Source organism: Cryptomeria japonica, chromosome 3, assembly GCF_030272615.1.
Source record: "Cryptomeria japonica chromosome 3, Sugi_1.0, whole genome shotgun sequence".
Lineage (NCBI taxonomy): Eukaryota > Viridiplantae > Streptophyta > Pinopsida > Cupressales > Cupressaceae > Cryptomeria > Cryptomeria japonica.
Genome location: NC_081407.1, coordinates 759,459,884 through 759,474,351, shown reverse-complemented (window position 1 = coordinate 759,474,351; position 14,468 = coordinate 759,459,884). Strand labels below are relative to the sequence as shown.

At 32.4% G+C, this 14,468-nt stretch overlaps 1 protein-coding gene across 1 annotated transcript; it reads left to right on the top strand.

Moving 5' to 3' along the window:
* The first annotated feature begins 1,130 nt into the window (after positions 1-1,130).
* On the top strand, positions 1,131-3,201 carry LOC131874349 (probable pectate lyase 18). Its single transcript, XM_059217683.1, has 5 exons — positions 1,131-1,297; positions 1,729-2,359; positions 2,560-2,663; positions 2,774-2,912; positions 2,995-3,201. The coding sequence occupies exons 1-5, from the start codon at positions 1,131-1,133 to the stop codon at positions 3,199-3,201; spliced, it is 1,248 nt and encodes a 415-aa protein (XP_059073666.1).
* The last annotated feature ends 11,267 nt before the right edge of the window (positions 3,202-14,468 follow it).

Sequence of the window (14,468 nt, the reverse complement as noted above, 5' to 3'; positions counted from 1 at the left end):
TCTTATAAGATCAAAATAAATAACAATTAGTTCACCATTCATACTTCTTACAAAAGCCTTCTCACTATTAAGCTGTGTGTGTCATACAATTCAATAGAATTAAAACCTGAATTAATGCACAAAAATGTTCCAATAGTATCATATGTCTTTATTATTTTTAAAAGTTGAATATTTGGTTTGATTAAATATATATTTCAGGTTGAGCTAGCCATCCAAACTAAAAACATATAATGATTCAACATATTATTTAAAAGTTCATATTATTAAATTGATATGATGTAGAATTAGAAATAATCAATCTTTATAAACTTATAACCTTAAATTAATATATAAATATGTCTATTATACCTAAGTATCCTCGTGACGTCACACATAGCAAATAAAACTCCAATTATTTTCACTTCGACCTATCTTTCTCTAACGTAATCATCCATTCATTATGTTTTATTGCGTTAACATAAAGAAGTTTATCCTACAAATATACATTTACAATCTATTAAGTTTCGATATGTTAGATTCTTTGGAATTCTAATTTTTTCCACGATAAAAAAAATGAAGAGCGCGGGAACCATGTGAGCGCGGGAACAACATGCGAGAATTTTATACCAAACTTGGTCGCCCATCCCCGTGCAAATTACGGAAGAGGAAAGTCATTTATAACCAAAGACAAACATACTTGTGGGCCATATCACCTTTGCCAATGTTTCTCATGTTTTAATGTGAAACCCAAAGAAGTGTTACTACCGAATAACTCAATGGAGTCACCATGGAAAGCAGACACGGATAAAATGCGGCGTCCACCACATCCATGAAAGTTTCTATATCTATGTTTTTCAAATAGATTTGGAGAAAACTCTCAATTCAGAAAAACGTCGGAGTAAACATTCTAAGAAACGTTGGAGGAATGCTCTATCACATCATTACTCACTATTGTTTATGAGTCAAGCGCTATAGTCATGTGCATTACCACCGTAATAATCGCACTGAGATAACGTGCACACAACAATTTTTCAAACGTCGGGGTCAAGATTCCCCCTTCTCTACAGATTTTGCACATGATGATTTTGTATATAAGATAGCCCAAAGCCATAGCATGTAATACAACCATTGCAGGTTTTCTCCTATCCAAAATGGCGAGCAGACAAGCCTTACAGCCATTGTTTCTTCTTCTTGCTGTCTTTTTCATCAAGTTAGTAATGGTGGAATCAATAAGAACCCCCTTCAATATGACTAAGGCTGAGAATAGTGATAAATATCATGTTGAGAAGCCGGAGCTTGTAGTTCAAATGGTAGAAAGGTAACCATTTCGCCTTTCAGATGATTTAGAAATTTTAGAGAATTTATTTATGGTAGTATAGAAATGAAATCCAATATCTTATTGAATTTAGTACATTAGTATGAAATCTTAAATGACAAGGTTTATTATAAATGTTCTATTTATTCTTATGCTGTTCCTCGACGTTTTCTTCACTGTAATTTCTATAATACTATTCTCGTAACTGTAGTTGGTATGCAGCAGTTATAGAACAAATTTCTATCACCCATATCATCATGCCATTGGATAATTAACAATTGTCGTCGTTGAGACAGATTCAATGAAAGAAAATTCACTACAGAAAAGATATTTAAGTCAGTTCAATTAAGAGAATTTCGAAGTCCTAGCATTTTTTTATAGCTAGCATATATTACAGACAGTTGAGATTATTTACTTCAAGAACTATTGTGCAGGAGTTTAAATAATTCGAAAAGAAAGCTGAGCTCGTGCGAAACGGGGAACCCCATCGATGACTGTTGGCGTTGTGATCCTAACTGGGTTAACAACCGAAAGAGACTGGCTGATTGTGCCATCGGATTTGGCAAAAACGCAATTGGAGGTAAGAATGGCAGATTTTATATAGTTACAGATCCAAATGACGATGACCCGGTCAATCCTCGACCTGGCACTCTGCGGCACGCTGTTATTCAAACCGAACCTCTCTGGATTATTTTCCAAAAAGATATGGTTATTCAGCTCAAGGAGGAGCTTATCATGAACAGTTATAAGACTATTGATGGTAGAGGTGCCAATGTTCATATAGCAAATGGAGCTTGCATTACAATTCAGTATGTGACCAATATTATCATTCATGGAGTTCATATCCACGACTGTAAACCTGCGGGAAACACAAATGTTAGGAGCTCCCCGACACATTATGGGTTTAGAACCAAGAGTGATGGAGATGGGATTTCCATCTTTGGATCAAGCGCAATTTGGGTTGACCACTGTTCATTGTCAAGTTGCGCAGATGGATTGATCGACGCCATCATGGGTTCCACTGCTATAACCATTTCAAACAGCTTTTTCACTCACCATGACAAGGTGCTCAAAACTGCTTTTTCGGTCTTCCATAAATATACTTTTCTTTGAAATTAGGTTTCACAATTGTATTTTTTATCCGAGGATTTTAGGGTAGGGTATTAAAAGCCTATTACTTGACTTGAACGAAAAAAATGTGAGTATTTATTAAATTGTCGATAGAACGCTATTTCTCAAGTCCAATATTTATTGGCTTTTTCCAGGTGATGCTCCTAGGACACAGCGACGCCTACACCGAGGACGTCAAAATGCAAGTAACAGTTGCTTTCAACCACTTTGGAGAAGGGCTTGTTCAACGTATGCCCAGGTGTGAATAGAATTTTGTAACAAACTGTATTCCTTGCACAAAGACCACGAATATACAGCTTGCTGAAGTTTATTTGCTCAAGTCTTTAAGATATTAACGTTATGATGCAGATGTCGACATGGATACTTTCATGTGGTGAACAATGATTACACCCACTGGGAAATGTATGCAATCGGGGGAAGTGCAAACCCCACCATTAAAAGCCAAGGCAACAGATTCCTTGCTCCTGATTATCGATTCCACAAGGAGGTAAAAGACCTGTACAACTCATGTCTCTTATATCTTTGGTATTCAACGGTTGTAGTATAGTTATAGTATGGGTAATGTGCAGGTTACAAAGCACCAAGATTCAACAGAAGGCAACTGGAGATCAGTGGGAGATCTTATGTTAAATGGGGCATTCTTCACAGCATCAGGGGCTAAAGAATCCTCAAGCTATGCCAAAGCTTCGAGTATGGCGGCAAGACCTTCCTCTATTGTGGGCTCTATCACTGCAAGTTCGGGTGTTCTCACCTGCAGAAAAGGTTCCAGCTGTTAGACCAAATGCGTGCATTATAGACAAATTCTTAGGAATCCCTCAATTCTGTTACTTTGCAAGCATGAGCACACGGAATGAGGCTTCTTAGTTATTTTAGTTTTGGTTGCCGAGACTCTCTTGTCATCTTTCACTAAAGACGAATATATGGAAAATATCGAATAATATTTTTCTCAAATTTGAAGTGTAGTGGTAGAACGTCAAGCCAGTGTTTGTTTATATTATCTCGATTGTCACTTAAAAACATTTCTTAGGTAAATCTCACAAGAACTGCAACATATAGATAGGAAATAGTTGAATTTATGTTCATACCAGTAATTCAAAAAACTAATTTATGCAAATGTTTCTTGAAACTATGAACACACCCGGTGTAATTGTATACGACGCAACTAAATATATTCACTTGCATGGGGAATTATTAACCTTTTAAGTTAAGTATGTGATTGTAGATTAATTTTATATTATACATGTCTAATTTGTAACTCTAGACCTTATCTATAACAATATATACTTTTTCTCTTTGATTTGCTAGATTCTATACTCCTCATTGATTATTAAGGACTTGGTATATTTATAACTACATCATAAAGATAGTGAAATAATCAATGGTCATGTTCTCCTACTCCCTTAATTAGAATAGTTTTTTGATTGTGATAAAGATACTTAGATGTTGATTTTGATACAATATTTTTATTCTATTTAAAGTTCCAAATGAAAATGTTCATAAGTTCATTCTATATACGAATAAGTCAATGATTGCTTAATGGTCAATTAATGTCTTTAAATTTGAAGCCCTGCTAGATAATTCCATGTTTTACAAACTCAACTCCCAATGACTATGAGGAAAGAGGAGAATTTTAAAATTTGAAACAAATTTATTTTTCCTTAAAATTCAAGCCAAGCAAGATCAATCCTCAATGCTACAAAAATGGTCCGTTGTAAAAAGATATATAATACAATGATCATGGGTAAATGTATGCAAATATAGGACAAAAAATAATGGGAATGCATGAATATAAATATAGGTAGGATATAGATAAGGATGGATATATATTGATGTATGGAAATAGGAGTAGGAGAACATAGATTGAAATTAGGGAAGGTGCCAAACTTATTAAATGTATGCGAATATAAATGTATGCAAATATAGGACAAAAAATAATGGGAATGCATGAATATAAATATAGGTAGGATATAGATAAGGATGGATATATATTGATGTATGGAAATAGGAGTAGGAGAACATAGATTGAAATTAGGGAAGGTGCCAAACTTATTAAAAATGGTTTTTGCATGCCAAAAATATTTTTTCTTTCTAGTGACTGAAAAATGAGTTTCTAATGCAAAATTTAAAATGGCTCCTGTAAAAGTTTTTAAATTTTAACATTTGATTTCTAATTTTGTCCTCCAAGCTTTGATGTTTTTGAAAAAAAAGTCAATTGTGACTTTATCCAACCTTTTGGATGCTTTGGAAATGTTGAAAATTCTGCCAAAATTACCTAAATGCTACAATCACGCAAACCTCGCAAGAATATAACTATGCAAAGTAGATTATAGGGATGCTTATTCTTTTGTTAAGTTGTACTTATTATTAGGGCTATGCAAGGATGTAGGAGAAGAGAATACTTGGTTTTTTAATATTATAGCTATCAGTTAGTCTCAAATCTATAAAAGCCAGATATTAAAATTAACTGTACTAGACAACAAGTTCCAGTACCATGTTAGATTCTTTGGGAAGTGACAATCGGGCTAGAATCTCGTGTCTGACCTAGATCATGTGCAACTACAGTTAATAGATAATCGAATATCAAATAGTAGAGCCAAAATCTGAAATGAAAGAACAATATAGACAATGCAAGAGAACTTGAGAATACTCTTCATACGCTCACCAAGCTACCAATAGGTGCATTAACTCCTACTACCCATAAAATATGGGAAGTTTTACCTACTTGATAAATGTCAAAATATGTAGCATAACCTCCTTAAGTGAAGATAGAAAAGAAGTTATAATTAGTGGCATAAAAGCCAAAAGAGGGTGAGAAAATTAATTACCCTATAACCTACTAAAGGTAAGAACAAACTCGTGGTTATGGAAGGAGGCACAACAAGCCAAAAGGGAGTGTGTGACTCAATTACTCATGTGTTAGAAAGTGGTACATGTAGATTATGTATTTTTCCATGTTTATTCACATTAACCACTCCTAATAAACCAAAGAAAGATTAAATAATATTTGTAGGAAAAAGAATAACGCCTAACAACTACTATGTGGTAAAAGGCAAGGTTTCATTAGCATATAAATTGAAGCAATACTTATATGGTGTCCAATGATCTCCAAAATTATGGTTTCAAAAGTTTAATTCATATGCTATGTATTATAATCTAGTGTATTTCCTAATTATGTTGGTTGCCTATATAGTTGGTCAGATATTGGACTTTGGTTTTGGTGGGGTTGGTTTTATGTACTAGATGGTAGTCATCGGGGTGCCGATAATTGTTTCTTTTTTCCCCTATTTTTTGTGTTATGTTGTTTATAGACTTTACTTTCTACTGTATTGGGCGTTGGGCCCCTTAGCAACTATTTAATTATTAAAAATTAAACTTTATGATGGTAATCAATCTCTTTTTATCAATTTATGCATAGATCATTTGTTGATATTTGGTAACAATGAATGGATGATTAGAGATATGGTATATAAAATTTCAATACATTTCAACATAAACAATTAGGGGTTCCTATATGCATCCTAGGCATTGAAAAGAGAGAGAAATAAGAAATGTTTGATTGGGATAGACTAAGTATGTTGAATTTGTGTTGTAATATTTTAGTATGCAGAATTATATGCTAGTAAATGTTTCTATTTTCTTGGGTACTAAGTTATTAGTTAAGTAATATATACGTCTTCACCGTTAAATGTAGAGTATATATTGCATGTTCCTTACACTAGTCTACTTCATATTCTAATTTATGTTATATTTTACATAAAGCTAGACATTGGTGATGTAATGGGAGCCTTGGGATTATTATATGGCTAATATTGGCATAGAGCATTGAACAACAATTAAGAGAGACTTAAGGTGAATGCAGAACACTATAAATTATTATATCTTCTACTATGGTGATTACTCACAAGGGATTGTTGACTTAGATTTGACAGGAGATGTAGATCATAAAATATCTACTAGTGGCTATTTCTTTAGCCTATTTAGTGTTTCTATTACTTGAATGAGCAAGTGATGGGTTGTAGTCATTTATCCATTGTAGAGGTATAGTACATGACAATTAGTAATGCCTGTAAGGAGGTGAGTTGGTTTTAGAGTTTTTGTTGAATTGTTGGCCTTATTCAAGCAATAGTTTAAACTCAATGTGAGAGTCAAGGTGTCATTAGCTTGGCCAAAACCCAATTTTTTGTGTATAAATGAAGCATATAGATGCACAATACCATTTTTCTCATCACATGGTGGAGGATAGTGGATGATGATTGAAAATGATGACTCTTTGGTGATTGTTTTAGATGATTTGATGAAGCATGTAAGCACAAATAACATTAGATGGTGTAATAAATATAATGGCCTCATAGTCCTTAATACTTAGATGCTAATATTCCCTTTATGCTTTTGCAAGGTATTTGAAATAAGTGGGAGAATTCTAGAAAACCATTGTCTCAACCATATTTTGTTCATATCTAATTATTTAATAGTTAAATTTTACATGTATTTTTGTTATCACTGTTAGTGTGTGGTATGTTTCTACTATCATATTCGTGTTAGACTTGTACCAGCCACTTAGAATTGGACAAGATCTAACCTTATAGTTCTATATCAAAGGTAAAATCAGCTAAATTATGCAAGTCGCTTGGAAAAGAGGGGTATATTAACTTGAATGGCCTTCCTAAAGGTCCTTAATTTTGAACTTTTACCAAATAAGGGAGTACCAGCAATCAAAATTTGACTACTTGAGCATCGTGATTATTTCATTATGCATGCTTTCCTTCCATCCCCAATTAATAAATATACGCAGATTGGAGGACGTGCATGAATTTACTCATGAGATTTCATGGTCTACATTACCGTCACGCACGGACTGCATTGGACTATTATTTTTATTCCTTTAATTCTTCTAAGCATACTTTCATCAAGATTTTATTTGCTTTTGGAAACGAGGTTGTACTAGCCTTCCAGCGTACAAATAATGTAATGGCCCCATGCAAATTCGTGTGGCTGCAAAAACTTTTCTTTTTATTTAAAAACTACATTTAGATTTGTGATACGAAAATAATTTTAGTTGATGAGGGATGGAGGAGACCACCAACTATAAGGAAATGTGGATCGCATGTCCCACGACGAATTCAAAAGCTACATGTGCTATATGGAGTTCGTTCTAATCTTTTATCATCGAACAACATAGCAAAAACAACCATGCGGAACAGATTGTTGTAAAATCCATGTGCGTTTTTTTCAACACACAAGAAATTTGTTATTTGTGAAAAAGCATGGAGATACTCTTCAAGTGTGCACACATAACATCGAGAGTCGGCCTTAATTAAAGTTTGACGTAGATGGTCAATGTCTCATACCCATCTTGACTATGACTAGTTGAATTGTTGCAAAGCATGTTGTGAGGTTGGTATTAAGATTCTTTGTATTTACCAAATTTAAAGAATATAAACTAGAGTTGGATTTAGTATAGTTGGTGCGTTATATTTTATGGAGGTTGCAGAGGAGCTGGTGATGCTTGGTAGAATATCAGGCCAGTGGTAGTAATGGGACTTCTTTTTCTATGTGAGACGCATGATATCCTTGTAGTTCTTGGGCTGCCTTAGAGATCTGGACGTGGCAACAGGTTCTTGTTGGATTGGCCTTCAAAATGTAACAGGCTATTCAGTTATTTATGGACTGGGTACGGGAATGGAACCTCTGTGCTATCAGGGTCAGTCGGTTTGAGATCTATGGAAAGATTTCATTAGAAGTAAAACAACAAACATGAAGGATGAAAACTGGGTTGTCTTAGATAGTTAATATAGTAATCTTATTTGGCTATGTCTGGGAAATTTATTGCTCCTCAATGTTGTACATGAATCCTCTACAACCCCTTTTTATAAAGTTAGGAAAGTTGTACCACACCATATCGTTGGGGAACAAGCATCTTCTATGTAAGTAGTATTATTTGAGGGTGGTTGATATGGATTAAGTTGTTGAGCACTTTAATTCATTTAACACTATTGTAAACAAAAGATGGAGGAAGAAGTTATAGGAATGGTCTTATGACATTCTTTTCTACACATATGGAGCAATCTATTGATGAAAATTTGAAGCACTACTTTAAATTTTGTGCTTGATGAGGTAATGTCTTCTCTTCTCCCAAATGGTCTTTCATAGAAAGAATAGTACAAGTGGCATAGCTTTCTTTATCGGTGATAGCCTTATATCATGGTTGAGCTAAAATAAGGATTTTGTATCTTAGTCTATGGTAGAAGCAAAATATATTGCAATAGTTTCTTGTTGCATTTAGGTTTTATAGATAAAAAAAGACATTGTAGCAGATGGAGATTGAATTTGAAGAACCCATGCCAATCCTTTGTTACAATACAAGTACTATAAACATTTCAAATGATTGGGTAACACATTCACGGAAAAACCCATATCTCAATTAAGTATCACTATCTAAGAGAGAAGGTTGCAAGGAAACAAGTGAAGATAGAATATGTTGAAACAAAGGAGAGATCATTACAAAACCTTTTCGAAAGGAGACAATTTAATATCTTGGCTAGAATTTGGTAGTGGTATCGCCCCCCTCTTAAATGAAGAGGAAGTTAGTATATGTTGAGGAGGAGTGTTGACTCCTCACTGCAAGTAGTCTTGGTGGTATTGTGAAAAAAATTACAAAAGGTATTAGTAGATTAATTTTTCCTTGAAGACCAAGAATCAAAGTGGGAGAAAGGAAGCCAAAATTCTACACCATTTGGGGAAGAAAGGATTGAGAGAGAGAGAGAGAGAGAGAGAGAGAGAGAGAGATTGAGAGAGAGAGAGAGAGAGAGAGAGAGAGAGAGAGAGAGAGAGAGAGAGAGAGAGAGAGAGAGAGAGAGAATGAAAGTCCAATTACAAGAGCACAAAGCCAAACTTGAGAAGAATGAAAGTCCAATTACAATGGAAGCAAATTTTCTACACAAGGGGAGCCCCTAATTTCCATTACAAGGAGTATTTTATTAGTAGCATTTTTCATGTTTGGAACCAATGACAAAGGAGGAGATTGTTGAAATTTATATTTTCATTAATGTCAAAGGAGGTAGTTAAGGTTTTTGTATAAATTATCATTATGTTACCCTCAATATCCAGTTTTCAAAAATTACAATAATTTTAATTAATATTATGTCATATCAAATAATTATTGATCTAGATAAATAGAGTCAAGTTATGTTAAATACATCATTCAATATAGTATGTCACTAGTATCATCTTAATCAATTTTTTATTGTTGAAGGATTTGGAAGTATTTGTGATGTGTATATGAAGTTCATTCCTCAAAAACTATATCCACTAGCACATTATTTTATACCACATTCTACCATAGTTATATTTTGAGGCTTGTATGTTGGAAGATAAATATGGCTACACACAAAGACAAGTCTATTCAAGTTGCAAAGGTGGAATTCAATAACATGAAAAGTTAGGGTCAACATTATTCTCATAGAGATCACTTCACAATATATTATGAATTTTTTTATGAATGGGTCAAATTATTGCACTATGAACCAACTATAGGAAGCATGTGAAAGTGTACTAGGACCAACTAATTATTTTTCGTAAAGAATAGCATCATCCAACTCTTGAAGTAGCATGTTGGATCTTGGTTTAAGCCTTTTATATGTTTGGTCTAAAGTATGCATGTGTCAAATGTGTGAATGTTGTAAATAAGTTATAAGATGAGTTGTGATTATATATAATGTAGGGATGTATAAGTGTAATTGGATTCATTTAAAGAGTAATTCTTGCTAGTAGAACTAATAACCATCGCAAAAGTTGTGTAAGTTGTCAACTAAATTTTAGGTTAAGTGGGCAAAATCAATTGAAGGTCTCATGCACTTTGAGACGGTTGTCAAAAGTTGATTAGATCAAGGTGACCCTAAAGCTTCATCCTTCAAGATCTGCATATCATGTCTTTCATGTACTATTATTGTATTTAAGGTTGGCACCTCATGATTATAGTTGGTGTTCACTTCTTAGACTCAAGGATTGGTGTCTCCTATGGGTTGATGCATACAAAATATTATAAGTTTATTATTTAGTTTATGAGGCTAGATTTGCATATTAGATCCAAGAAGCTTTTCTCACCATGGTTTTCCCCTTAAGTTTCTACATAAATCTAGTATTATTTTGTGTTGATGTCCTCTTATCTTATCTTATCAGTTTCTATGATGTTTGGAGAAGTTATCAAGGGTAATTAATTTGGAATTGGTGTCTACTGATTACCATTCTCTTAGTGTCTATGTGTGATTAACGCACATAATATATGCATTCTATTAAGAACAACAACCACTATTTCTTTTATTTTCATTGAAAAGAACTATCTAGATTTCCTTGGAAATGACCTTCTATTTATGTCACTTTGTGCAATCTTCCTTTATTCATAATGTATCTTTGTTCAAGACAAAAATCAAATCCGTGTAGCAGTAACAAGTTATCCTATATTGTATAACAATGTAAAAGTTTATTGGTTATTTTGGATAGTTTAAAAATTTGGATTTATAAGTTTTGAATTTCATAAATACGTTTCCTTTGTAATAATTCTTTGAAGTAATTTAGAATGATATTTTTGTAATAAAATTTAGCTATTAATGAATTGTATTTGAATACATTAACTCACACTTTAATTATAATCATTAGCATATTATTACTCATGGATTTGTTTAGGTCAACCCAAGAGTATAGCCAGTAATCCTTAGCTTGACTAAATCCATCCATTGATTATTACCATTTATTTATAATTAGATTAGTAGTAGATCAATAAAATAGATATTTATTTATATATTAATAAATGCATAGAGTAGCATATATCAATATAAGAATGCAAGTAGTTATTAAGAGAATTTAAGTAAGAGGTGTAGAGATGTTATTAAAGCTTAAAATTTATTAAGTTATAGCTTTAAACATATAGAAATAAATTCATTAGTCAACAATATTAAACTTGAATATATTCTTTCTGTATATCTTAAGATGAATAAGTTATTATTTGAATGCCTCTACAATACTTTGTTTAGATTAAAAATAGAAAGACTTTTTAAAATCACAAGACTAATATATAAAATAGGATAATAAGGATAGTAATGAAAGAAATGGACTCTTGGGTCAAGGGTAAGATGTAAGCCCTTATCCCTTACCATATAGAAATAATAAATTTTGTTTTTTATTTTGTGATTGTTGAATATTGAACTCTGACTTAGTGAAAACTCTAATGATAATATCATAGTTTGTTTTTTTAAATGTAAAGGATAAGGATGGAATTTCATATTAATCTCATGTTGACATGTTCATATAGTTTCTTGACTAGATGATAGTTCCTTATCATTAAATGGTTAACCATCTCTAAAGTTTATGACTATATATATAAATATTAAATGGATTTGATCTTATATTTTGATTGTTTGATCATGATAACACTTTTTAATCAAAGGAGTGATTAGATGAATATGATATTGAATATTATAATCAAATCTAAGGTAGAAAGTTTATTCTAAGATGGAAAATATATTCTATTGTCAAAATATTTGAACCAATTAGATTTAATGAATGAAACTAAGTTATTTATGATAATCATTTATTATCAATTTATAACATTTTAATGATATAATGTTAGTGAATTTATGCATCATATAATAACTCATGAATTAGTTTTTAAGTATATCATTTAGAAGATTTAATAATGAATTAGCATTTAATATGTCTTTCATGATATCAGGTTAATTAGATAGATTGATAGTTACCTTTTCTTTTGTACTCTTATACATGTGTCTGTATGAGTTTTATACTCTCAAGATCATGTTTAGACAAATCTTGTTATTGGTATTCTTATGTACTAATGTGTTTGAAATCAATTTTTATGCTAAATTTAATTATCAAGAAGATAATACTTGTTAGATGCTTCTATTTTCCTATGACTACTTTGTATACTTGTGCATTCAATTCTTGTTTGTGTAAATGGATGGTGCTAAACATGGAGAACCATATAAGGATTGAGTATCACCCTCTATATATCTATCAACAAATGACTTAAAAAGATGCACTGGGAAAAACATGTTTTATCAAATTTTAATATTATACCATGCTACTACTTTTGATCATTTAAAACTCATACTCTTTGCCATATCATAATATTGTTATATTAGCATGTGTGTGCACGCACACAGACAAACATAGAGAGAGAGAGAGTGAGAGAGAGAGAGAGAGAGAGAGAGAGAGAGAGAGAGAGAGAGAGAGAGAGAGAGAGAGAGAGAGAGTATATCATGCTACATAGATTCCATCACTCCGACTTGTTTAAGATTTCTTGACATCTTTGCATTGGGCCAGGTATTCTTCATGCCAAGAAGAGTTTCAGGGGAGTGTAAAGATTTGTGGTTGGGTAGATATGTTCTTCGATGATGCTCTCACCCAATGTGTGCTTGTTGGAGATAGTGTCTCGTGAGTTCCTGTTAGGGTTACCTTAATTTTTGTACTCTTTGTAATTGACCTTTTGAAGCTATGTAAAGGAAATTGTTTCCTTATGATAGGGCTTGTCAATGGCTTTTGTACTTAAACATCATGTTTCCATTCTAATATATTTGAACATGTTATTTTAAATGTTTTAGAATAATGCTTATTCTATGCTATATCATTATTTTAATAATATGGAGGTCCTTATAGTTTGAAATTATTATTGTCTCAAAACATTAAAAAATATCAAAATTGACACATTACTAAATCATGTGAATGGACATTGATATATTCAAAGCAATTTCACTTGTATTTGGGTTTGCTTCATGTAAGATAAACAAATTTACCAAATATTTAATATATTTTCCATGTCAGTACATATAAGAGGCATTTTAATAATTTATTATTTTTGTATTTATAATTTAATAACAAGTCATCTAGTGTAAAATTGTTGTAATAATAAGAGGTGGTAGAAAATTTCGATAGAATTTATGATATAAGGACTCATGTTCAACTTTAATATTATTTTATGTGGCATGGAAAGTGAGATGTCTACTTCTAAAAATGGTTTACAAATCCAATCACATAGAACTATTTGGACTTTTGTTGATGCTATTTAAATGATTTTTATTTGATAAAAATATAAATCTCACATAATTAATTACTCCATCTAATAGTAAAAAACCATAAGTATTAAAAAGCCTTCTATTATTCACAGCTCCTTTTTATAAGTAAGATCTACACAATTAGAAGTTCTAGAAATGAATGATCTTATTAGATCAAAATAAATATGTCTATTATACCTAATTATCCTCGTGACGTCACACATAGCAAATAAAACTCCAATTATTTTCACTTCGACCTATTTTTCTCTAACATATTCATCCATTCATTATGTTTTATTGCGTTAACATAAAGAAGTTTATCCTACAAATATACATTTACAATCTATTAAGTTTCGATATGTTAGATTCTTTGGAATTCTAATTTTTTCCACGATAAAAAAAATGAAGAGCGCGGGAACCATGTGAGCGCGGGAACAACATGCGAGAATTTTATACCAAACTTGGTCGCCCATCCCCGTGCAAATTACGGAAGAGGAATGTCATTTATAACCAAAGACAGACATACTTGTGGGCCATATCACCTTTGCCAATGTTTCTCATGTTTTAATGTGAAACCCAAAGAAGTGTTACTACTGAATAACTCAATGGAGTCACCATGGAAAGCAGAGACGGATAAAATGCCGCGTCCACCACATCCATGAAAGTTTCTATATCTATGTTTTTCAAATAGATTTGGAGAAAACTCTCTATTCAGAAAAACGTCGGAGTAAACATTCTAAGAAACGTTGGAGGAATGCTCTATCACATCATTACTCACTATTGTTTATGAGTCAAGCGCTATAGTCATGTGCATTACCACCGTAATAATCGCACTGAGATAACGTGCACACAACAATTTTTCAAACGTCGGGGTCAAGATTCCCCCTTCTCTACAGATTTTGCACATGATGATTTTGTATATAAGATAGCCCAAAGCCATAGCATGTAATACAACCATTGCAGGTTTTCTCCTATCCAAA